Source organism: Boleophthalmus pectinirostris, unplaced genomic scaffold (genome assembly GCF_026225935.1).
Source record: "Boleophthalmus pectinirostris isolate CB_2022bp ecotype Guang Dong unplaced genomic scaffold, ASM2622593v1 HiC_scaffold_4, whole genome shotgun sequence".
Lineage (NCBI taxonomy): Eukaryota > Metazoa > Chordata > Actinopteri > Gobiiformes > Gobiidae > Boleophthalmus > Boleophthalmus pectinirostris.
Window position 1 is genome coordinate 6,619,166 of NW_026571353.1, and position 27,308 is coordinate 6,646,473.

At 38.1% G+C, this 27,308-nt stretch overlaps 1 protein-coding gene across 1 annotated transcript; it reads left to right on the forward strand.

Annotated features, from left to right (window-relative positions):
• The first annotated feature begins 3,830 nt into the window (after positions 1-3,830).
• lman2lb (lectin, mannose-binding 2-like b) lies at positions 3,831-27,291 on the forward strand. The gene is made up of 8 exons (XM_020940799.2): positions 3,831-4,046; positions 5,872-5,990; positions 8,670-8,787; positions 11,863-11,945; positions 16,664-16,825; positions 17,601-17,715; positions 18,456-18,569; positions 21,677-27,291. Exons 1-8 carry the CDS (start codon positions 3,848-3,850, stop codon positions 21,817-21,819), a joined length of 1,053 nt encoding a protein of 350 aa, XP_020796458.1. The 5' UTR covers positions 3,831-3,847; the 3' UTR covers positions 21,820-27,291.
• Positions 27,292-27,308: the final 17 nt, after the last annotated feature.

The window sequence follows — 27,308 nt, forward strand, 5'->3', positions numbered from 1 at the left end:
TGGGAAAGTTGCGTAGTGCACCTTTAACTGTAAAAATTTATCATATATCCATATTTTTCAGAAAACAAAAACCAAAAAAACACAGTCATACAGTATCCCAGCCCCACTGCACCACACTGAGCATAAACCCAGCCCTCCTCCCCCTCTGTTACCCAGGGGAGGCACTGACTTTTCCACTTGTTTACACTAAAACAGGTGCGCTCGGCTTTATTCGCCCATCCCGTTGAACGTAGTTATTAAAATATCCCGTGACCTTGCAAACCCGGATTACCCTGCTCATCTGCCCCAGCGAGAGCCAGCCCTGCCCCGCTCAACGCGCCCCCAGCCTGGGCACAGACGCGAGGGCGGAGGGGTGCCAGACGGATCCAGTTTCGGCTCAGATTTGTGGTTTTGTGAGTGTAAGTGAGTGATATGTTTCTCAGGGGACAAATAAAAGAGTTAAAGAGGTCTTAGGGTTTTCATATACGCCGTTGTGTTTGCGCTGGTCCAGTCCCTAAAGTGTAGTATATGAAAGTGGTATTTTTCCAGCTCTGTCATGTTATACAGTGTGAGTTTTGTGGTTTTCTTTAGTTTGTGAGACAACAAATTGAAAAAATATATGTTAAAGGGCCCATATTATGCTGTTTTTGTGTTATTTCCTCATCAAAAACGTACATGAAGTTGTGTTTTGTATTCACACATTAACACAAAAACCCTGCATATATGTTAGTAGGTTCTTTCTTCAGACCAAGAGTTTGTTTTCATATCTGACAGTTTGGACTGCTCACTCGCGGTCTTCCTCAGAGTGGTCACATGATGTTTCTGTGACGTGTCCGGTCAGCTGATTTAAACAGGTTTTGGCGCTGTTTTCTTTCCGGTGGAGGCAGGACGACAGCGCCATCTGCAGTCCCACTTCCTCAGGACAGTATCCCAGGTGTGTGAGTGTAAAAAAATCCCCCTCATCCCAGTTTATAATCCAACATCACGTGATCACTCTGAGAAAGACCGCGAATGAGCAGTCCAAACTGTCAGGTATGAAAACAAACTCTCAGTCTGAAAAACAAACAAACAATAACATAAATTATGGGAAGACCAAATGAGCCTCGTTGGACAAACCCTGCATATTTAGGCTGAGTTCTTCTGCCAAACTGAAAACACTCTGTTCCACCTTGTGATTTCATGTGGTAATACAGAAAGTGCTCCACTGTGTTTTAAAACCAAGCCACAGGGTCTAAAAATGGCCACTCATTCAAGTCAGTGGGCCGAGCTCAATAGCACATGACTCCAGATCTGATTTGTTGGAGGCAGTCACAGACCAGGAACTATGAAAGACCAACTATTGCTCATCCCCCCGCCCGTCCTGAGAAAGCACAGGTTCCGCCCTCCAAACGTGTCGCAGGCTCTGAGTGAGCCGCCCTTCCTCCGCCCATCTCATGGAGGGAGGGGGAGACAGACGTGCACCCTGATAGTGGTAGGAATAAACTTTTATTCATCATGGAGATACAGCGCGTTCAGCCACATGTGTTGGACCTGGAATCAGACGAGGACTTTAAGGTGCACGAAGCTCAAGCACCACATCGACATCAGCTGAACATTACTGATTGGTAAAGTATTAATAAACACTAGTAGATAAATTTATTATATCGTGAACACTGCAGTGTAGAATAATTAGCTTATGCTGTCGCTTTTGTTTAGGTGTTCATGTGGGAATTGTCAGACGATGTGGGGTGGAGACGGGGCAGAGGCGGTAGAGCTGGGGAGGGGTGCGGGTGCGAAGCATGGATCTGTTAAAATAACTGTTACGTCAAACATGCCATAGGTGTAGCTGGCTGCGTCATCATTGTAGCAGCTTTAGTTCGTTGTCATGTGGGAGTGTCGCGGAAATATGCTACAATTTGTTTAAAAAAACACCGGATCAATCTAAAAACCACTTTGGCCCACACATCACTCTTAGGAGGTAGAAAACTCTGAAAAGTTGATTTTGAATGAGATGGGCCCTTTAAGACAACTGAAAGGTTTCAAGCTGAGAAAAAGGTTTTATGATCTAAAAATAGGTACAAATCGCCACAAAATACGATATTTTTGAAAGTTGCAGGTCCCTGTCAGCCGAACACAAGCGGTTTGTGATTACATTGCGCACTATGAGAAAAATCTTGTCTCAGCCGAGGGGATTTTTTTCTGCTGAAGTACCAATGAGCGGCCACTACATCAACTGAAGGCAGGTACAAGCAGCAATACGCTATCAAGTTATTTAATAGATCCATGTTTTAAACTCCATGCACTGTCACTAGAATTATTTGAATGATTTCAGCTCTGGAGTTGCCAGCCTCTACTGATCTAAAGATAAGAGGAGCTGTTAACTTGAAAACTACTGCTTCATGACATCACAAGGTGGAACATAGCATTTTGAGCCTTGGAAATTTATTTGGGATCTAATAATAAAGAGTTACTCAAACATGTGTGAATGAAACAAAACACAACTCCAGGTCTGTTTGTGATGAGGAAACAACGTTATAACAAGCCCAAAAGCTCCCAGAAGTCAATTTATGTGATATAGGACCTTTAATAGTATTACACTGTATAGTAAATTAACAAAAAAATAAGTCAAATGAAGCCTGTAGTGGTGTACTAATATTAGAGATAACTAGGATGTGAATTTCTATCAGGGGGCAGTGAGTTGTCTCAGTGTAATGTTTGTTTTTGACCTTGAATTTCTGAAAAAAGTCCTTCCTGGGATAGCCTACAGTGAACTAAGAGGCCAAGTAAATATTGATAAATCTGGCAACCTCTTTCAACCAATCAGAGAATGACAACAAGTGATGTCAGAAAGTTACATTCATTTGGGCGAGAAAAGAAGTACAGCCTGTAACTTGTCAAAATAAAACTACAGCTTTTTCCCTCCTGTTAACATTGAACATATGGATGAAAATGGTTAGAATTTGGTTGTTACAATAAATCATATAAATTTACTAGCTTTCACAGATGTTTAATTTGTAAATATTCTAAACATGGACTTATTATAATCAAAAATATAAAGAAAAACAACCTGTCATGCCAAAATATATAGCATTATTCATTTGTATATTCTACATAGGACAGTTTTCATTCTTACTGGCAAATTTTATATACACAAATATAGATTTCTTAAAGTATTAGTTACTACTAGTAATAGTAGTGTAACACTTTGAAATTACTTAAATGCAATGGTGCCTTCAAACTAACTGAAAAATTATTTGTTTACGTTGGATGATGTCCTTGTATAGTGTTTCTCTTTTATTTAATTTATTTATTTTATATGATGCTGCTTTAATTATTCCATTATGTGAAGTAATTTGTATTGTCACTTTGATTTGTCACTTTGATTAAAAAAAAATAATAATAAAAAAAAATTAAGAAGGCATCTATGTACTGTTCTAAAATCTATTTTTATCAGTTGGCCTTCCTTTAACAGGTTTTAGCTAGATTTTATCTTTTATTTATTTTTATTCTATTTTATTAACTTATTTATTATAATTAACTGAATTGATTGCTTCATTGTCTGATTTTGTGTGCTTTCTGAATGCTATTTTTGTTGTTCTTTGCTACTTGTACACCTTGTTTTTAAAAGTGTTTTATAAATAAGGATGTATATTATTATTATTATTATTATTATTATTAGTAGTAGTAGTAGTAGTAGTAGTAGTAGTAGTAGTAGTAGTAGTAGTACTTAAATTCCAATTCTTTTTGAGTTGAGTAAAGATTTTATTTATTTATTAGTTTTTTGTTTTTGTTTTTAGCTTCACTTTAGCCGTTTTATTTTGAAACACTGCACCGGAAGTGTAGCTGTCGCCCCGTGTCACGTGACAGGTTTGAAGCTGCAGACGTAAAGATGGACGCCTCCGTACTCTGTTGTATGAATCGGATCACAAGTTTACAGTTTTTAAGCAGCATGTCGCGTCTGGAAATCCTTCGTAAATGTACATATCTGTTTATTATCGTGTGTATTACGACTCGACCATCGCTAGCGGACGAATACGAGCAGGAGGAGTTTTTGAAACGAGAATATTCGCTGATCAAGCCCTATCGAGGTAAGTACCTGTGTGGGACTTGGGTAATTAGCCTCATTTGTGCCCTTTTAATGTTAGAAATACATTGTGATCGCTCGAATAATTTCCACATATTTACATTTAGGCTATTGTCTGTTAGTGTGTAGGGTAATTATTAACCACGAGGAACTTTGCCTTTTCCAGCTAATTAAACAATACGAGAAATCAAAGCTCCTTTAAATTTAAATATTCAAATTTGTGAATATTCTCAGTTTCGTAAAAATAAAAAAAATGAGTAATTCGTTTTGTTTCATTTATAACTTTATTATACCATTTAAATTAGCTGTTCTCTTAGATGCACTGATTTTATTGTAACTAGAGCTGCAACAATTAATTGGAATAATCTTGACTACTCGACTACTGATGTGATCACTGACTATTTTAATAATCAGAATTGTTATCTGGACTATACAGACTCTAAAACATGTCAAAATACTCTTTTATAACAATATGGCAGTAATATAAAATTTAAATTCAAAATGGCATGCAGTAGGATTCGTGATTTTTATTCATTTGTAAATATTCTGTGTCTAGAAGCTTTCAATCACCATTTTATTTTTTACTTTTAATTGATTAGAATTTTATTTTTAAAAGTTCAATGTGCAATAAAATAAATTCTTAGACTAATTGTATAAAAAATATACATATATATCGCTAATCGCTAATAATATCGCTTTTAGGGTTGGCCAAAGTATAATACAAAATCTGATACTAATGATAATAAAATAAGTACTGAAACTAGATACTCATTTGAACAAGTTTCAAGTTTCAACTTTCAACTTTCAACTTTATTATCGTCCCAAAGGGAAATTGTTGTGTAGCGTGTCAGCCACACAGTAGACATACAATACAATTCAATAACACAATTCATTACAGCTTAAGTTTTGCTCAGTAATGCAGACAAACATTCCTTTAAAAATAGGCAAAAAGGAACAGGAAATGTAACCACATTTCACCATTCTAGTGAAATAAAGGAAGTCCGAGCTCTCTGAGTTTTGATCCGGAGCATCAATACTAAAAAGGTCGCACTCACAGGACAGAAATGAACCTTTCCTGAATGTCTTTAGAATGATCTTGAGCTGTATCAGAACAAGTATAAGAGCACATAGACTAGTATATGCCCATGGACCACTATGGAACCTACCTGGAAACTTAAAAAAAAAAAGTATAAAAAGAAAAGTAAAATTTTATGTTGAAAATTATATTCTACAGTCTAATTAATGAATTTATTTTTTTTTTACTATCATCATGGTATCAGAAATCGAGTCTTTTCCTTAGTATCGAATTTTGAGTTTGAAATTTAATAAATTTGTCTAATAATAAAATAATATTTTATTACAGCCGTGATTATAACACACTGAATAACTCTCCAGCCTGCAACCTATGAATTCAAGTGTATTTTGTATATGTATTTTCATTTGTCATCCTCATAAGTAACCTCATGATATGAACCCAAACCATGCTACAGGTCTCCAGGAAGAACAGTTGATAGCCAAGGTCAGATAAATACAATCAATCAATGAACGTGCCCAGGGACTACAGGTGGAAATTAGCACTGGTGCTGCAACCTGGTACAATGTATCTCTCCTGTTAAGGTTCATGTCAAAATTGTGCGCTGTCCCTGTCTCATTAAATAAAATAAACAAACAATACCCATACCTGTACTGTACTACACATTTACGTCATTGCACCTGTCTTTTTTCCCTTCCCAACCTCTCATCTTTCTCCCTTGACTCACTTAAGAAATAAGTTAGTCATTGTTTAGTCATGTTATAACGTTGCACCATACTGTATTGTTGTTGTGCAGGTTTAGGTTTCTCCAGCTCTTCACAATGGGACCTGATGGGGACTGCAGTGGTCACGCCCGACTATATCAGACTGACCCCGGACTCCCAGAGCAGACAGGGGGCAGTGTGGAGCAGAATTGTAAGTGTTTAGGAAAATGGGCAAATACTATAAAACCATTTTAGTCAATAACATCAAGGTAAAGGTGCGCTGTGTAACATTTCTAGTGGAGGGCCTGCCACTTTGTTTGTCTCCAGAGAAATGTTATTGCTTTGTCTAGAACAAGGGTGGGCAATTCTTTTTTCTGTGGGGCCACGAAAAACAGAAAATATTGTGGAGGGTCAGACCAAAATGCTTAACTCAATTCTGCGTAATATTAATTGTATTTCTTTATATTAAAAAAAAAACAAAAACAAAAAACACACAAACAGTAAATGTCATTGTTTTGGTCAGACTGGTAAGCATTTCATGTTGTGGTTAAGCAATGAAAAATTGAGGCTGATGAACAAAAATAAAATAAATATTGTAATTTGTAATTCCAAATGAGCGTGAAGGGGCCAGTCAGAGTTGAAGCCAAAGGGCCGTATGTGGCCCAGGAGCTGTACAATGCCCAGACCTGGTCTAGAATGTTACACATAATAGATTACCGTGTTTTCCATACTATAAGGCGCACTGTCATTGAATGGTCTATTTTCAAACTTTTTTCACAAATAAACCACACCGGACAAGAAGGCGCATTAAATGAAACACAGCAGTTAGATAAGTTAATCAAACTTTATGTAACGCATTCACAATAACTCAACTTTGTTCATTTGTAACACATAATAAAAATCCTGTCCTGAGACACTAAATTGTTAGTGTATTCACAATAACTCATAATTGTTCAAACAGTTGGGCGATTACAGCGTCCAGCACGCCCACATCCCTCTTGTCATTATCCTAGTCAGTGTGGTTAATGTTCCCTGGCAGTTCAGTGATGATTCTGGTCTTGGTGAAAGCTCGGACCACAGTTGATACGGATCCTTAGCCCAGGCGTCCACGATCCGTTGGCAGATCATGGCGTAAGTCGCTCAGCGCTGTCTGCCTGCCTTGGTGAATGTGTGTTCGCCTTCTCTCATCCACTGATCCCACGCAGCTCACACTTTAACTTTATAACAGCCTTGAGTTTAAAGTGGGCGTTGTAAGCGTGTCTGCATTTTCATTCCTTTTTTTGATATTAAAAGGAATCACAGTCTGTATTACTCCACGATGCTCCTGACTACGGTAGCCGTAATGCTGCAGTGCGGCTTTGTAGTTTTACTAAAGTCATACTAAGACACCCCAATAAATTCATATATAAGGCGCTCTGGATTATAAGACACGCAGTTTAAAAAAAAAATCAAATTAAAGGCTTTTAAGTGCGCCCTTTAGTGCAGAAAATACAGTAAGTCTATCTTATGACAAGGGAGACAACGGGTTACTGCATTACGCTACATTACAGTTCAGATCTGTGGAGAGTCATCCCCATTCATAGAAGGAATTATTGTATTTCTGAATGAATAAATTCTACATGGAATTTTTTTATGTCACATCATGGAACATTCCAGACAAAGCAATATGACATCTCCATGGAGTCAAAGAGGTGGCGGACCCGTCACCGGAAAAGTTGTGCAGTGTGCCTTTTAAGATAAAAATCAAACATGTAAATTGGAACTGTCTCTGCAGAATCCCGTTTTAAAGCTCTATTACAAATGAATTTAAAGACTTGATTTATACTGTCTTAAAAACGTGAAAAACAGAACGAGTTGATTTTAAAGAGTTTGCAGTGGTCCAAAATTGATCCTCGCTTTACTTACGCATTCTGAGCGTCCCACCACAATGAGTTTATAAGCACTTTTCACAACTTTCAAAGACCAGAGCACTGTCATGTTTTGCCATCACGATAAAGCAACAACCAGCATCCTAACACACATTTCCTGATCATCTGACAATAAAATGCCTTGTAATTAGATGGAGACAGTACACACTGGACATATTTTGAACTCAAGAGGGCATTTAACTAAAGAAACAAAAATTTATGGACATATTTTTTTGTCTAAAGCAAATTTTTTGACAGCACACGAATAGTCTCCCAAATAATTATGATTTTAATTTAAACTCAAACACTACTTTATTACTGATTTTAATACTATTTGTTTCTGTACTTAACCAGCTTGATTAGGAAGGCAGAATATTTTTTTTTTTTTGTTTTTTTTTCAACAAAATCTTAATAAACCAAGCCTCTGTATTTGACAGGGTGCCACAATTCCATGCAGCAGACATTGTAGACTATTTTTAATGATTGTTGGCTCTCCATGTACCCAATTTTTCCCATGTATTCCAGCCAAGTCTGTCTTGCCCCAGTACAAATAAGTTTTATAAGCAGGTCTAAAGGTCAAAATAAGTCCACTACTTCAACACAAACTCCGCTCTGGCCTTCGAAAGTTGTGAAAAGCTCTCCTAAATTCATCGTGGTGAATAATTGGGAGCCTTGGAATGGATAAGTTAAGTGAGGAATAACTTTGGACTTTTTGTTTTTCACGTTTTTTTTAAGTAAAAATCAGGTATGGTGCCTTCAATTTGTGTAATGGAAAGACACTGAAACTACAGCACTACATACGTGACATACTAATGCTGAAATATCATGCATTCTCCTTTTGAAATGCTGGTTTTGAAATGCTGGTTTTCTACATACCAACATATCTGCCTCACACGTACGCTTCAGGCAGTTCACTAAAATCTCAGAGATATGAACCCTTTTTCTTTAACATAAATAATCAGTTTTTCCCTATTTTTTTGTAGCCTTTTTACTTGACTGACTGGGAGCTAAAAGTGCATTTTAAAGTCCATGGACAAGGAAAGAAGAATTTCAATGGTGATGGTCTGGCGATTTGGTTGACAAAGGAGCGAATGCTGACTGGTGAGTGATGCTACAGCTATTCTACCATTTTACTGATTTAAACATATTCACAAAAAACTGCATGTACACTAGAAATAAAAGTTTGACTAATCAACCAGTGAATAAATACATTAAAAAAATGCTCATTCTAAAACCACTAATATCATTATTAGTAGTTGCACTAATTGTAACTCCAAGCCTAGAATCTAGATTTATGAATTTAAGTATTTGTTTTAGTAAACCAGGAATTAAAGCTAATAACCAGAATAAGGAGAGATGGTTAAAGGTGCATTGTGTAACTTTTCTGGTGGAGGGTCTGTCAAATGCTTTTCTGTATGGAGATATTGCTTTATCTGGAATGTTTCACAATATGATTTGGAACCTATCTATCTTCATGGAGACCAATCCAGAGCCAGATCTGTGGAGAGGCGACCCCGCTCACAGTCAGTCTGTTTGTCTAGGTATTTTTGAGCTATAAAACCCCTGTAATTGAATACATGTAAGGTAGAGCTGTTTAATGTCACACTGTGGAACATTCTAGGTAGAGCAATGGCATGTCCATAGAAACAAGCAGGACCTCGGGGCTGCAGAGAACGTTCATGTTTTTAAGAGTAGGCTCAAGACCCACCTTTTTAGCTTAGCTTTTGATTAAAATCTTATACTTTTACTTGTTTTTATTGCACACATTTTATTATATTTATTTATTTTAGGCATATTTTTAGGATTTCCAGTGTTTCCTCGGTAGGAGCCTCTGCATCAGGAGCAGAGTTCGGCTGTGGCTGCCGGGGTCTGTCCCGTGGGCTCCTGGTGGAGAGTTGGTGCTTGGGCTTCATCTCTCCCCTGGACCCTGTGGTGGTTCCTGGTGGTGGTGGACGTCTCTCTGCTCCTGGTGTAGACGGCTCCTCTGATGGTGCTTTCTCAACTAGTTTGCCTGTATTCAGCCTCACATATTACTATAGGGAATTTTATGTATTTTACCGCGCGTGTGTGTGTGTGTGTGTCTGGGTTGTTTGATAGTGTGGGGTCAGGCAGCTGTGGGGGTTGGGTTGGTGGGTGGATGGAAATGTGGGATCGTTTTTAATCACTTTAAAGCACTTTGTGTTACATTTTTGTGTGAAAAGCGCTTTATAAATAAAGTTTGATTGATTGATTGAGGTGATGGGCCCCCAACCAAAAAGTTACATAGTGCACCCTTATCTTGCATGTTTTGCATTCTTATCATTGCAGTTGTGCTACATGTTAGTAGGTTAACAGGAAGTAGACAACCCTGAGCAGCTGGGAACAGCGTAACCGCAGATCTTATCTACAGACAACAGAAATGCCCAACTTATGAAAAATAGAACTGAATAAATGTAATGCAGTTCTAAAAATATATGTATCACAGTTATTGAAAACAAAGACACCAAAAACAGACACACACACAGTTCTGTTCAGTTTATTTGACACTTGCAGTACAGTATAGCAACCACACTGGAGAAAGAGGTGCAAGAACCTCGGAGTGCACAGCAAACAGACAAATTCAAACAAATTAAAAACACAATCCACAGAATATGAACACAAGCAAAAGACACCATTAAAACATCATTTAGTCAAGATAATAGATAAGATAGATGAGACAAGTTCATAAACAAATAAATATGAAGTACCTGCTGCAGTCTTAAAGTGATCAGTGCCTGTGGAAAGAAACTTCTGCTGTGACAAGATGTAGTACACACACACGCGCACACACACACACACGCACACACACACTGCCTGTTTCTTATAATCAGTGCTTTATGTTTTTCTCCAAACCATTAGTTTAGAGAAAAAGGTATTCAGGTAGAGTTCCATGCAAAAGAAAAAACAAAAAAACATGAATGCACTACAACTTTATTTATAACACACTTTAAAAAACCAGACAGGTTGACCAAAGTGCTACAGAACACAAATAAAGGAGTAAAAGCAGTAGTGATGGAGAGATGAAGCCTCATGAGGCATTGAACCACTTGAGCCAATTGGTTCTAGAAAGGGTTAATTTCTTGAAGCTTCATGTGCACACGACACCACCTACTGGCCAAAAGTGTAATCACAGGCAGCTGGATCTGAACCACAACATGTGTGATGCATTGAATGTTTCTGTCTGTTATGTCTGTTAGGAATGACTATGAATTACAAAAAATGTATGACCAAATAATTTCTCTACATATATGATCACATATGTGTTAAATACATTTTGTATTCTGTGTGTGTAAATTTTCCCAAAATGAGAATGTCATAATATGGCAAGGGTGTAATCAGGTAAAGGACAGTGAAAGTGCTTGTGGAAATAGGAAAAGGGCACAGATTATGGTTGTGTAACTTGCACGATGATGTACAGGACTGGGGAAATTTTATTTATTTTTATTCAGAAACAAGAGTTTCTCAATAATTTTTGGTTTTGAACAATTTCTTTTTTTTTTGACACAATCTCTCTGACCTTGGAGATATAAACTCTATCCAAACTCTAGTATCCAAACTCTCCAAACTCTCTCCAAACTCTCTCCAAACTCTCAACTGACCGCAGCTCTCCTACAAACAACCATATTTTGGATGGAGACTGAGGGTCTATATCGCTGTAAGAGCTCATGGCAAAATCTGAACCACTTCCTGAAGCGACCCCCCCCCAAAAAAATGAAGCAAACCTCAATACGCGCTTCATGGAAACACCCCCTTCATTACTCGAAACGCGCTTCAAAGCCTCGGCACATCTCGTAACATCACTAAAAAACAGTAAAACAACACATGGATAAAAACAGAATCTAATAAAATATCAGCATCTCCAACTTTGTCAAAAGCCAACGTGAACAAATACAGGGGGGCGGCACTTTTCAAACACTTAAAACAAATAAAAGCAGTTTAAAATAGATCCTAAAGTGCACAGGCAGCCAGTGGAGGAAGATAAGATAACTTTTATTGTTTGTGAAGGAAATTATGGTACTGGAAAAAGTGCATTCAAACTGCAATTTCGATTTAATTGCGATTAATCATGCAGCCTTACTATATACCTACATTTCCTTGCCCGAATGAATGTGTAAATATACTATCTAATAGATATTTTCTTTTATATATTACCTATAGGTCCTGTATTTGGCAACATGAACAAATTCACTGGACTGGGTATTTTTGTGGACACCTACCCCAACGCCGAGAAGCAACACGACGTGAGTATCAGCAGCCACTTTGTTCTAAAAATACAATCAAAGAATCTAAATATTGAAATAAAGTTATATAGTGTTAAAACATACATCTGGACTTTTATTTTCATTACTGCATCGTGACTTTTGAGCAGAAGCTTCAGATTGGGGCTCAGGTAGAATCACTACTACATGGATGGACACAGCATGTTCACTGTCTTGTGTTCATCTCATTTATGTATATTTTTTCTTTACTGTCTTTCTTTTTTTATGTTTATCTGTGAAGAAGTGACTGATTCCACATGTGCAAAAAAAAAAAGCATGCAATTTAAGTAGACATATGCATTTGTCTCGTTTAATGGTAATTTGTTACTAAAGTCTATCATTATTTTTTGCGTTTTATTTTCTTGTAAACTATGTCTTAAAGGTCCTATATTATGCAAAATTGACTTATGTGAGCTTTTAGCCATGTTGTTGTTAATGTTGTAACAGACCTGGAGTTCTGTTTTGTTTCATTCACACGTTTAAGTAAAGTTTAAAGTTCGCTTTATTGTCAGTTTATTGTACTAGACATACAAAGGAATCAAAATTATGTTTCTCTCTGTCCCATGCGTGGACAAAAAAAAATATTAAGCTAAAAACACTAGGGTACAGTACAGTGCAGTTCAAGTCAGATCAAGTCAAAATTGGTAAATAGTGCAAATGATACATAGTGCAAAAGGCATATAGTTAGGGATGTAACAATAACCAAAATACTGTGATATTGTATCGTCAAAGTTCTCACAATAATATCGTGGACCATCACAATATATTGAATTACAACTCTCTTTGCTTAAATTAATAGTTAAGGTGCAGCAATAGCTAAAAAAAAAAGACAGAGGGAACTACATAGACCATGATCCTTTGCTCCATTTCAGAATAGTAGACTACATGAAGAGATAACACTTCTTAGTTCTTTGTCAAGGCATTTTAAGAGGAAAAAGTAGCATAGTAACAGTTTTGTTAGTCTCCACAAAATATCGCAGTAAATGTTTTACCTTGAGATGTATATTGTGAAAATATCGTACTGAGAGATTTGGATATTGTTACATCTCTAATCGTGAGCCTCCCCACCATATCGTGAGTTTTCCCATGATATCGCAATAAATATCGTAACATGAGGTTCATACCGTGACGATATCGTATTGTGAGACTTATATCGTTACACCCTTACATATAGTGCATATAGAGCAAGGCACAAGACATTTTTTTTGGGTTGAGTTGGAGGGGGTCCGAGTCCAAGTGTTCTTTGGGGAGTTCTGTTTTTAGACAATCCTGGATTATTAGGATGTCTACCTTTCTAAAGCTAAAAATTCTTTGTTCCACCTTATGATGTCATGAAGCGGTAGTTTTCAAGTTAACAGCTACTTTTTACTTTTACTGTTCAGTAGAGGTTGGCAATTCCAGGGCTGATATGATCCAAATGATTCTAGTGAAGGTGTATGGAGTTTTAAAACATTGTGGCGCTCTTCCTGTATCACCACATGGCATCACAAGTTGGAACAGAGTGTTTTCAGTTTGAGAGAAGAACAAGATTTGTGTGTTAAACATGTGAGTGAAACAAAACACAACTGCAGGTCTGTTTTTGATGAGGAAACATGATTAAACAGATCATAAAACAGTTCAATATAGGCCCTTATCTCTTATTAAAAATACTATAACGCTCTATTGACTTTTGTGTAAACATTGCAAACAAATATTACATCAATGCGTAATCAAATACAGGACAATATAAGACTACCCACACACACATGAATCACTCAAAATATAAGACTATATGAAAACGACGTTTGTTTTGCTTGGGCAAGACACTAAGCCGACATTGTCTCTGGTGTTGACTATTGGTGTATGAATAGCTGTTCTTTGCTGTAATGTGATTAAGCTCATAATGGAGATAAAGGAGCTATAAATGCGGCAGTTTCTCTTTATCATTTACCATTAGGGTTGGGCAATGTGCCAAAACGTCATATCCCCTTCACTGAACGATCTCAATGTTCAGTTTCTTCTTTTTAAAGGGCCTATATTACGCTATTTTCTGATCCGTGTAATAATCTGTACTCATCAAAAACAGACCTGGAGTTGTGTTTTCTTTCATTCATACATGTTTAACACATAAACCCTGCAGATTTAGGCTGAGTTCTTTTCTCAAACTACAAAAAAAACAACTCTCCATTTCCACCTTGTGAGGTCATGTGGTGATACAGGAAGTGCTCCACTGTGTTTTTAAACTCCACACACCTTCACTAGAATCATTTGGTTCATTTCAGCTCTGGAAAAGCCAATCTCTACTGAACCAAAGGTCAAAGGTAGCTGTTATTTTCAGAACTGCCACTACATGACATCGCAAAGTGGAACAGAGCAAATTTGGGGATGTCAGATTAATAATAAAAGATTACTCAAACATGTGAATGAAACAAAACACAACTCCAGGTTTGTTTTCTTGACAAGGTAACAGTAAAAGGTTCATTAGTATAGGACCTTTTAAAAAATCTGATAAACTAGTTACAATATTAATACCCTGAACATGAACAAGGGATGGACCAATATGATTTTTTTTTTTTTTTCTGAAGTCACTTCAATATCTGATATTTTGCCTGCTGCTGTGCCAATAACCCATATTTGCCTGTTCCAATATTTAACATTTTAAATCCATAGCAATTTATCTTAAAAGGGCATTGTGTAACTTTTGCGGTGGAGGGTTCGTCAAATGTTTCACAGTATGGCATTAAACCTTTCTATCTTCATGGAGACCAAACCAGACCAAGTTACAGGTCAGATCTGTGGAGATGCGACCCCACTCACAGTCAGAATACCTGTTTTTCTTATTTCAGAGCAATAAAATCCCCTCTAATTGAATATTTGCCAAATAGAGCTGTTTAATGTCATACTGTGGAACATTTCAGGCAGAGATGACAATGACATCTCCATGGAAACAAGCAGGTGACAGACCATCCACCAGAAAAGATACACAATGCACCTTTTAAGTTTAGGTAAAGATTGCAAATAGAATTTTCTAAAAACAATAAGAAAATGTATTTATATAAAATTATTTGTTACATGATTGTGTAGATGTATAACTAGGGCTTGATACCATTAAGAAGTCGAGACAATACATACTTCGATACATAGGCCACGATATGTTTTTCGATACAGTGCACTTTTGATTCAATTTGATTCAATATGATCAGGGTAGCCGTGAGGTCTTAAAAGTCTGAAAAAGGTCTTAAATTTCATGTTCCTAAATTAAGGCCTTAAATCCTGTTGTCCAAGTCTTATTTTTTTCACAAAGGTCTTAAATTTCATTAGCCTGTCTTTTTGTAAACTCAACCAGGCTGCAGTGCAATGTTAAATGGAGGGAGGGTGAAAAAAAACCAACAACGTGAATGTCTAATTTGGAGAATGCGCTAACAATATTTTGGGTTTTGGTTCCGTCTACACTGCTAAAGACGCAAAACTCTGGTCAGATCTGCTCACGTCGTGTACGCGTTTATGCCACATACATCACAACCTGGCGTCACCACCTGACATACATTGACAATTCAATTCCACACACTTTTGTGTCACCATATGCACGCAGATTTCCTCCCGAAAATGCTCGTCTAAACACGGAATAAAAAGTGAACACGCAATGCCACTTTTGTGTCTTCTGTTCAGACCGTCATCATATAAACGTAGCCTTAGATTCTAGGTATAGTATCGGTAGTTATTTGGTCATTATTTTCGCCCGCGTAATGGGTAAATATTCATTTAAGTGGTGTTAAAAAGGTCTTAATATCTTAATTTTGGGGTAGTCAAACCCGGGGATACCCTGATGATATATTTCAAAGACTAAATCATGGCTGTGATACTAAATGTCTTGGCTATGTTACTAAAAAGTCTTTGTTAAACTACTAATTTTGTTCAAAGTAAATTTGAAAAACACCCATTTTGCCCAAAAAAGTGAAAACGTTTTGCATAAAAAAGTTTCCTTTCTCCAAACAAGCAACACAACTATAGCTCTTTCACAAAATAATTTGGTAAAATATACAAAAAAAATACTCTTGGCACTATATCGTTACGGCAGCCCATGATATCAATACTGTATCATCAAATTAAACAATACAATATAAATCAATATTTCAATATTTTTGCTCACTCCTGCATATAACACTTTTATTTTCAAGTTTCCTCCTGAGTCCGATGCTCTGAGGTCAATCTGGGAATGACACATGAACGCACACAGAGACCGGGGCAGTGCCAAAACAATATCTGTACTGAATATCAATATCCGATGATGCCATATGGACAGTTCTGTATCGATATCAGCTGATACCGATATTTGAACCGTTATATATCGCCCATCCCTAATACAGACTTTTAATTATTGCCATTGTACCCCCAAAACACCCACGTTTCGTCCTTCAAAGTTTGACCTCTGCTCCAAATTGACAGAGAATTGGCTGATCATTGATTATTATTGATTCTCGACTGAAATTACATACCCTACATACCTTTTTATAACATTGTAAAAGCTCACAAAAGGTGACTCTTGCATAATATGTCTCCTTTTAATCACAAAGCAAATTCTAATCATTACCCAGTCACCTCTGAGCCTCGTATGTGACGTTATGCTTGACCCATCACGCCATTGTAAAACTGTGATTGTGCTTCTGGTTCTGCTGTGAATGATGACTTGAAATTGAAATCCTTTTGTTTTCCGTACTCAGAGGGCGTTCCCGTACGTGTCGGTGATGCTGGGGAACGGTACCCTGGAGTATGACCACGACAAAGACGGCCGCTCCACCGAACTGGGAGGCTGCACCGCCATGATCCGAAACTCCCTCCACGACTCCTTCCTGCTCATCAGATACACGCGCAATCAGCTCACGGTATTTATACACCAGTGTTTTCAGCAGTGGAAGAGACTAATGTGGCAACAAGCTACACTTATTTCTTATCTATAAAATGTAGTGCTTAAAGGTGCACTGTGTAACATTTCGGTCGGGTGTCCGTCGTCTTCTTTTTTCTTTGGATATGTCATTGCTCTGCCTGGAATGTTCCACAGTATCACATTAAACAGTTCTACTTTACAATTATTCAGTTACAGGTAGTTTACAGCCCAAAAATACCTCCAAAAAGGGTCGCCTCTCCACAGATCTGACCTGTAACTTGGTCTGGTTTGTTCTGGTCATGAAGATAGAAAGGTTTAATACCATACCGTGAAATATGTAGATGTAGAAAAGCATTTGACAGACCCTCCTTCAGAAAAGTTACAAAATGCACCTTTAAAAAATATGACACCGCATTTTTAACCTTTTTACAGTTCTGTCTGGGCTCGTTGGCTCATTTGCATGTTTGATTTAGAGATTTTTATGATCAGACCTGTTTTTTGTCTTCTAGCTATGTCAGTGATGTTGCTGTGACACGTATGTTCAGCTGATTTAAACAGATTTTGATGCTTTTGTCCTACTTGGAGCAGTAGGACAACAGCGCCGTCTGCTGTCCAACTTCAGCAGTACCTTATCCCAGGCATAGACTGAACATTATATATAATATATATATATATATATATATATATATATATATATATATATATATATAAAATATGTGTGTATGTGTATGTATGTATGTGTTGCATCTATGTTATATCTCTGTATTTTGCAGCTGATGACTGATGTTGACGGTAAACAGACGTTCAAAGACTGTGCCTCTATATCAGGACTGAGGCTGCCTCTGGGATACTACCTTGGAGCCTCCTCTGCCACTGGAGATCTGACAGGTACAAGGGAGTTTAAATAGAGTACTGACATTTTGTACTACCATTTTAAAAGCAGAAGTGTCCTCCGCTGAAGAATACATTTTATTTGCATACTTAATGACACATCCACCCACAGCTCCCTGTTCACTAGGGGTGTGCAAAAAAGATCGAAATATCAATATATCGCACCGTTTAATGTGATGAGTATTGATATCGTGGGCTGCTGTATCGATATATCACCAAGAGTATTTTTTGGTATATTTTACTAAATTATTTTGTTACAGCACTACAGTTTTGTTAGTTGTTTAGTGGAAGGAAAGTCGTTCATGTGACACATTTGACATTTTCACTGTTTTGATGATTAAAATGTTTGTGTCTCATATGAACTTTGCACAAAAAGTGATTTAACAAAGACTTTTAGTATCACAGCCATGATTTAGACATTATTTTATTATTGAACTGTATCAAATCAATTTGAAATATATCGTATCAAATTGAAAACTCCCTGTATCGAGATGTGACCTTTGTAACATATCGGCAACTTCTTAATGATACCCAGCCCTACTGTTCACTGTCTTATCTTTAAATATTTATACATTTTAGCACGACTCCATAGACTCCCATAAATACACAAGTGGACAGGAAGTAGTGAGGCTGACAGTGCGGTTACCGGGAGCCGTTGTGAACAGAGACAATTGTAGAAGGATACATACTTGAAACTTGAAAAACGTTTAACTTGCTGCCTTTTGTTGTTGCCGTAGACAACCATGACCTGATCTCGCTGAAGGTGTACCAGCTGACTGTGGAGAGGGAGCCCGGGGAGGAGGACGAGGAGGTGCTGCTGCCCAGAGTGGACAACATGGACCAATTTCACGGTACATAATGTATATACTGTCACACACACACGAATGCAAATCTGAAATGACAAACGGGGGATAGAGTTGAACTGGACACCTTCTGGTTGGTGGGTGAGAGCTGAATCCATTGCAACAGTGGCTTTAAAAATTTGAATCAAACATATTTTTATCTAAAACAGGGATATCCAAACTTTTTCACAGAGGGACACATATTGAAATGATGTAGGTTTGACTGAGCCTCCAAATCTTAAATAAAGGTTGGATCATTTACTGTATTTTCCAGACTATTGAGAACACCTGAATATAAGCTGCATCAACTAAATTTTAACAAAATTTTACAATTCTACATATATAGACCGCACCTAAATATAAGCCACAGGTGTCCATGTCTTCAAGGATGTTTTCAAGTTCAGGTCGTCTGCTTTTATCGCTTCTGAAGTCTTTTGTCGTCTTTTTGGGTTGAGTCAGTTCGTCACATTGCCGTCACCAAAATCTCACCACCGACTCACTGATGTCGAGCTCACGTGCAGCAGCTCTGTTTCCTTCTTCAACAGCCACATCAATCTCCTTTAACGTAAAAGCTGCATCCTCTGCATTTCTTCGTGTGTTTTCCATGAGGAGGGTGTGTGTATGAAGTGCAAAATAACTGTTCAAAACACAATCAAACAAATCTTCCTCAGCACATCACTCCCGTCTTTCCCCGCACTCTACTGCACATGTCTCCTGCAGAAAGAGTGTCAGTCTTGTCTGTATCACGTCAGAGTCTTTGAGGATTTCAGCAGATTTCAAACTCTCTCGGGGGCGGGGATAGTTCTTTCAATCAGGTATGAGTGGGTATCCGGCTACTGAAATTTGAGATGTTTCTTCGTGTACACATGCGGGTAAGACATGTCCCCCTCACTAATGTTCATTTAGCATCATAATTTATTTTATCCAACGGTGATAAACTATTTGAGTGCACTGACAATATCACGAGCTAGTGTTGCAACTTCATGTGAACCCTAGATCCATGTGTAACTGCACAGACACACTCAGGCTGCGACGCATCCATGCTGTTGCCAAACCATAGACCGTATATATGAATGGACAATGTGCCAAACAAAGAATCCATCCATATATTAGCCACAGGGTTCAAAGTGTGAGAAAAAAGTAGCGGCTTATAGTCCGGAAACTCCGGTATGTTAGGTCTGTATTAGAGGTCTGTGCGGGACAGAATTTTCAGTTCCGCCCGCTCCCACACTGTGCAGTCCTGCTCCTGCCTGCTCCCGCAAAGAATTGTAATTTTCAGTCCCGCTCCCGCCCACATCTGCAATATTTTGTCCTGCGCCCTCCCGCAAGTCCCGCAGGATGGGAACTTTTGCTTTCTTAAATTCTATCAAACAAGGAGAAGCGAAAGAATTGGGCTGCGTATGGGAGGAGGCGTGGTGGGCGGTCCATCGGCATGGTTAAGTCCTGGCTAAGTCTTGTTTTTGTCCTGTTTTAGTCCTGGTTTAGACCTGTTTTTAGACCTGGTTTAGTTCCTGGTTTAGTTCTGAGTGATAAGTTTAGTGACGCAGCCCGTGCGACGTACGGAAGGAGGGACTGTCCTGTCTGCGCTGCGTACGGGACGGGTGGGTCAGTCTGCACGGCGTATGGACGGGGACTCTCCGTGCAGCATACGGGAGGGGGGACGGCATGCTGCTTAAAATGTTTTTATTAATGCCAAATAAAATATCCAGCACAAATTATGTATGATATGCTTACATTCATCGTTTGTAAATTTTACTTTGCACTCATATTTAGTTTGCGGGACTGAAGTTTGTCATCCCTCCCACCCGCTCCCACGTTGTGTAGTCCCACTCCCGCCTACTCCCGCAGTGAGCTTTCAAAATGTGTCCCATGCCGCACTGTTTTGCGGGGCTCTAGTCTGTATCAAAGTATTTGTTACTTTTTCAGTAAATAGTGCTACTTTTATTAATATAGGCCAAATCAGTAGTAAGCCTGAGGGCTGATAAAAATTAGTCTGAGGTCCGCATTTGGCCCCCGAGCCATAGTTTGGACAGCCCTGATGTGAAATATCACTTTGCAACAACTTAACAATTACATCATCATGTGCTTCTTTTAATTGTCAAAATGTATTGTTAAATGGGGATACACTTGAGAAAATTCTTTCAATCCTAATTTGGACTGGTACCTGCTGTGGCTCATGGTTTTAACTATTCGCCCACCATTCCCTTGCTCATACCAGCGCTATCACTGTGCCCTTGAGCAAAACACTTCATCCACCTCAGAATAAATGTGGTTAGTGTTTGAGAGACTGGTGGCACTCTGGGCGGTTGATTTGCTTGTGTCAACCCCAGGCCACCAAATTAAGCTAAAGTGATGTTGCTTTCAGGCATCTTGATAGAGTGTTCATTACAAGACCTAATTTATGGATTTGCTTTCTTTTTTTAATACATTTACCGAGTTCTAACCTCTTCTTTCAGCACATGGAATATTTTGCAGTCTTTGTGTAGCCCAGATAACCATTACTGAAATATCTACCATATTTTCCGGGCTATTAGGCGCTCTGGAATATATACATTGTCATTAAATGGTCTATTTTTGAACTTTTTTCCCAAATAAACCGCACCGGATTTTAAACAAAACACAACAGTGTGATGGGTGAGTGGTTTTGTTTGTTTGTGGCGTTCACGGTGACTCTGGGCTTTGTTCAGTTGTGGCGTGTAGGGAGGGTGCTGTCTGGGACCGCTGGATTGTCGGCGTGTTCGCAGTGACTCAGTTGTTCAGTTGTGTCTAGAAGTGGCACATTGCACTCGCTTTTTCGGTTCGTTCCTCCGTTCCGTTCCTCGTCCGTGTGGAGTGATGAGTGTGGCTGCATGTGTTTCGCTGTCTGCTCCATGCGTGTTTGCGTGCGCTGTGGGTGGTGCGGCTTTGTAGTTTACTGAAGTCGTGCTGGGACACCCGAGTGGATTCGTGTATAGGGCGCTCTGGGTTGTGGGGCGCGCAGTCGTTTTTTGATGGGGTTAGAGGCTTAAGAGCGCGTCTAATAGCCCCGAAAATACGGTAATTTGTTGATCATTATGTCAGCTTATTTGAATGATTAGTTGCGAATCAGCCCTAACTGTTCATGTCTGTGTTTGCAGTGGACGTCCAGGAGGAGGGCATGACTGGGGTCCAGATCTTTATCACCTTCCTCTTCTCCGCCATGGGCCTCGGGGTGCTGGGCGTGGTCGGACTCATACTCTACGGACGCTGGAAGGAAAACAAGCGCAAGAGATTCTATTGATACTAAATCAGTTTGGTATTTTACATAACACCAACTCAAATAATATTATATTCAAAGCGATGGGTCTCGAGGCTGTTGTAAACAAAATGGGGCGTGTTTACATTTTAGAATTTTACATAAAAAACTCAGATGGAGGTGTAGTAAAAAAAGAAGAAAATTCAGAAATTCTATGATTTGGTCCACTTCTTGATACAATAGTGACAAAATAAATCCTTTTTGTCTTATTTTTTCTGATAAAGATGTCATACTTTGTCAGATATATTTTCCAAAAAAAATAAAAAATTCGATGCAAATACTGCCTTTGAATTCTTAACTGACGTCCAGCTCAATTTTGAACAAATGGCCCAATAACATAACAATATAATGGTATGACAAGAACTCTGCCTATTTGCTGTAAACGGATGTGAACATGTTTTTAGTATTTTTCAAAAAACAACGGAAAGCTGCTCTGAAATTTTAAGATGCATTGTGTAACTTTTCTGGTGGAGGGTCCGTCAAATGCTTTACTCCATAGAGATTATATTAGTGCTTTATCTGGAATGTTCCACAGTATGGTATTAAACCTTTCTATCTTCATGGAGATCAAACTAGACCAAGTTACAGGTCAGATCTGTGGAGAGGCGACCCCTCTCACAGTCAAAATACCTGTTTTTCTAGGTATTTTTTGAGCAATTAAACCACCTGTAATTGAATAAATGTAAGGCAGGTCTGTTTAATGTCATACTGTGGAACATTCTAAGTAGAGTGATGACATCTCCATAGAAACAAGAAGGTGACAGACCACCAACTGATAAGTTACACAGTGGATCTTTAAAGGGTTATGCCCAAATGTGGCTGTAGTGAAGTAACTTCATTCATAAAACACAATTACAAATTTACAAATGAGCACTGATAACATGTAACACAAATTTTATACAAAATAGAAAAAAAAAAAAAAAAAAGAGAGAAACATATGACAAAAAAAAAGAAAAACAAAAACAAGTCCGTGGGCCAACAGGGTAAAATGGAATAACTGAAATTTGTGCATCTGGCTGGTAACGCTGAATACGAACAATGAACAAATGAACAAGCGAAGAAAATATATACTAAAAAATGTCTAGATTTTCACTGAAATTTATTTAGTTAGAATTTGCATACTAAAATTTGAAAATATTTTAGATTACTAATGCATTTTTGAATTGTGAAAAGAAATGATAGAATTCTAAATCAAATTTCTTTATAGTCAAATTGAATTATTTTCAAAATGCAGAATTTTTCGTAGCCAAGCAAAGCACTGTGAATCATTCTTATGTAGCATCTACTGTATGTACTTTCTGATTGAGAATTTTACATAGTGGTGTATGGAGTGGTGGCCATTTACAAACGCAAACCAAATATTTACATACAACTTCTCAAAAAAGTAAAAATAAATGAAATTTAAAAAAAAAATAGATTAAAAAATCCATGCACTGAAAAGTCAATTTATGTTTAATTTGACACTGCTCGTCGAAATTTAAAGCTGCATTGTGTAAGTTTTCTGGTGGAGGGTCCGTCAAATGCTTTTTTTATGGAAATCTTATTGTCTGGAATGTTTCACAGTATGGTATTAAACCTTTCTATCTCTGTGGAGACTAAAACCAGACTACTGGTGGTGAGCTATCAGAAGGTCTCCACCTTATTAGCCTATTGCTATTGTAAATGTATCATTTTGAAGCCCAACTTTCTTCAATAATAAATGGACAATGGTATATTTTTTAATAGGCATCTAACTGTACTAAGGTTTGCCCTCTATCTTATAATCACCTCAATTTCTTGCAACCGTTAAAATGACTAGCTCTGTGGTCTTTTTGATTTATAAATATGGTTCTCTGGAGGAAAAAAAGGTTGTGGACCCCTGGTGTAGAGGCGACCCCACTCACAGTCAGGATGCCTGTTTTTGTAGGTATTTTATGAGCTATAAACCACCTATAATTGGATAAATATGAAGTAGAGCTGTTTAATGTCATACTGTTGAACATTTCTAGTCAGCCTGGCCTAGTGCCTCTGCTCAATTTCACTTCTCTCCAGCAACTAGGTCAGGAATCAAAATACACTAGACGATTTGCAAGAATCCCAGAAGTGCAAGCTCGGACACCAGCCAATCAGCGAAGAGTGATGTGTTCAGTGTTGTCAATGATTCCTGAGATCGAGGAAAGACGTTATTATCTTTCTTCCCACGGGATTTGGGAAAAGCTTAATATACAAGTTAGTCCCATTAGCGGCGCATTACATACGTCACGACCAAATAACAGCGATTGCTTAAATGAAAAAAAGTACCTGTCTACAGTCGAGCGAACGAAATCTAACACTGTGAGGTCAGACGGTTTGTATGAATTGAAACGAAGTGAAACCGGCTAATGAATCAGGCTAGAACATTCCAGGCAGGGCGATGACATATCCATAGAAACAAGCAAGTGACAGACCCTCTCCTAGAAAACTTACACATCACACCTTTAAACTTTTTCCTCTAAACTATATTTCAATCTGTATCCTGCATTTCAACTTTTTTTTTTTTTTTTTTTTGGCCTTTTCTCTCGCACTGTGAATCTTTTGTGGTTGAATAAACTGGAAATCTGAACAAAATCGCAGTTTGTTGAAGTGAAGCTGGTGTAATAAAGGAGCACTCTGTAACTTTTCTTTTCTCTTGCTTGTCTCCATGGAGATAAAATTGCCTTGCTGGAATATTTCAGAGTTTAGCATGAAATCTACGTAGAGGTGCATTACGGCTTTCCCATGGAGATGTTGTTATTCCTTTGTCTGCAATGTACCAAAATATGGCATTAAACATATCAAGACACCACCAAGCCGACTTACAGGCGAGATCCGTGAAGAGGCGACCCCACTCACAGTTAGAATCCATGTTTTTAAAGGTATTTTTGGGCATTAAAAACACCCAAAATAATGCAGTTTAAAACCATATTGTGGAACATTACAGGCAAAGCAATAGCGTCTCCATGGTGACGGACATCCAGCTCGAAAGGTTGATACTGTTTACTCCATGGAGACAGTTAAACGAGGCAATTGGGCGAAGTTCCGGGTCAAATCTGTGAAGAGGCGAGCTGATTTTCAAGTTATTATTGAGGAAATAAATACATGTGTGATTGAATAAAGGGAAGATGTTTAATGCCAAAGTGTGGAACATTCCAGGCAGAGCAATACCGACTCCATAGAGATAAAGTTACACAGTGTGCCTTTATTGTTTTTTCAGATTGTGCCTTTACTGCTGATGTCCACTGGACGTACCTCAAAAGTTAACGAGGAAGTCGTGGGTTCAATTCCCCACATTCCCCAGTTGACACACAATAGCTGAGTGGAGTTTGCATGTTCTCCCTGTGTTACTGTGGTCTCCTGCCTCTCAGTAATGCAGTGAGGTTGTGGGTTAGATTCCCAAAATGAAAAAAAAAAAAAAATTCAAGCTGCATTCAGGGGTACAAAGGCAAAAAAAATAAAAATAAAAATGTGAAAAAGTTCTCTAAATGTTACCTTTTTCGAATCTCCTTTTTTTTTTTAAATTCTGCCCGGTAACTATAGTGTTCCAACTTTTAATCTGATATTTCAATCTTAACTAACAAACTATAAATAAATAAATAGAAATAGTAAAAAATACAGTGCACTATGTAACTACTCTGCGAGAGAAAGAGTATGTTGTCTGCTCGTCTCCATGGAGATATTACCACTTTGCCTATAATTTTCCACATTATGGCATTAAACTTGTTCATTATAGGTATTTTTTATTACTCAAAAATGCCTTACGGTGAGCAAGATCAGCTCTCCACAGATCTGATTGGTGATTTAATATCATATCGTGGATCGTGCCGGGCAATAACATCTCCGTGGATACAAGCGAGTGGCGTGCACAGTAATTCCAGAAAAAGTTACGTATTGCGCCTTTAAATCTCAAAAACTCAATATCCATACATGTTACGATGCCACTTTTTTCACGCAATTTTGAAGACGCATTGTGTAACTTTTCTCGCGGAGGGTCCGTCACCTGCTTGTTTCGATGGATTTATGGTCATTCGCTCTGTCTGGAATGTTCCACAGTACGACATTAAACAGCTCTACTTTACATTTATTGAATTACAGGTGGTTTTATAACTCAAAAATACCTAGAAAAAACGGAATTCTGACTGTGAACGGGGGTCTGGTTTGATCTCCATGAAGATAAAAAGGTTTAATACCATTTTGTGAAACATCTTCGCAGAGAATAGCATTATTTGACGGACCCTCCACCAGAAAAGTTCCACAGTGCACCTTCAACTTAATTGTTGTGTATTTGTAGTTTTGTGTTTGAACAAATCTCTTGCTGTAGCCTATACTGCCCGATAATGTTTTGAAATATGTCTGTGTGACTGCTCATCTCAATCATGAAACATACTTTTAATGTCCATGTCTACTGTATCACCAGCGAATGACATTTTGTATACATTTTCTATCAAATTGAGCCATTGAGATAAGTATTTTCATAACTCTGAGTCAAATCATTTACATTTTTTTTCTGACACTTTCATAAACCACTATTGAAGCTAGGGTTGGGACGATTTTCACAATTTTTGCGAGACGAGATTGGGTCCACGAGAACGAGACAAGACGAGATTTTGACATAATTTGTGATAAATAAGTTGTGCATCCGTTTTACATTTCATTTCACTTAATTTATTTTATTAAACGCTTTAGTGATCTGCTGTTTTTTGGAACCGCAGCTTCTCAAACTGCATAACCCACCGGCTCTTAAGTCTTTTTAGTCCGAGCCAAAGGTAAATTCAAAGGGGGAAAAAAAATCTCGTGGGATCGTTTTTCTCGTGTGCGCGCGATCTTTTGGCAATTTTGTCTCGCAAGATCTTGTCCCATCCCTAATAGGCTCTGTTCACGCTTGCCTGAAGACGTCTGGAAACATGCGGATGACGACTTCCGGTGTAGTTACCGTCACCGTGGATTCAGCAGCAGCGTATCCACAACCTGCCACGGGGGACGGGACTCTAATTGCAGCTTCGACGTCGCTTACAGGCAGCTGGTTGGAACTGTTGATCTGCCGAACATAACAGAACGCTACAATGACATTTTAAATGAAGTTCCACAAATTATAACACGCAAATTAATGGGCAGTTTATAAAAGGAAAAAAAGAAAGCATACAGTGACATCTAGATGAAAATAAAACGGGCCATTTTCTCAGATTTTGTCAGTTACTATCACCAAAAGATCCCGAAGGAATTCGTCATCCGCATGTTTCCAAACGTCTTCCGGTTTTGTGATATAAGTGTGAACAGAGCCACTGAAGCGCATTTGATTGTCAGTTGTCTTTTAGATGTGTGTTATTTCTTGCAAATGTCTGTGTAGTTAGTACTGTTGAATGTGTGAAAGCTCTTTAACCAACAAACTCAACCTCTAGGCAATTATTAAATTAAAAAGACAATTGTGAACGATTTTTCCTAAATAAATGTTTCTTACATGATCTTTCTTGGTTTTGTGG

Bases quoted from the DNA above. Each gene is read 5' to 3' on its own strand.
- lman2lb (XM_020940799.2), top strand. From the start codon at position 3,848: ATGGACGCCTCCGTACTCTGTTGTATGAATCGGATCACAAGTTTACAG. The intron at 11,946-16,663 runs GTGAGTATCAGC...TTCCGTACTCAG, and splicing joins ACGCCGAGAAGCAACACGAC to AGGGCGTTCCCGTACGTGTC. The intron at 16,826-17,600 runs GTATTTATACAC...TGTATTTTGCAG, and splicing joins ACACGCGCAATCAGCTCACG to CTGATGACTGATGTTGACGG.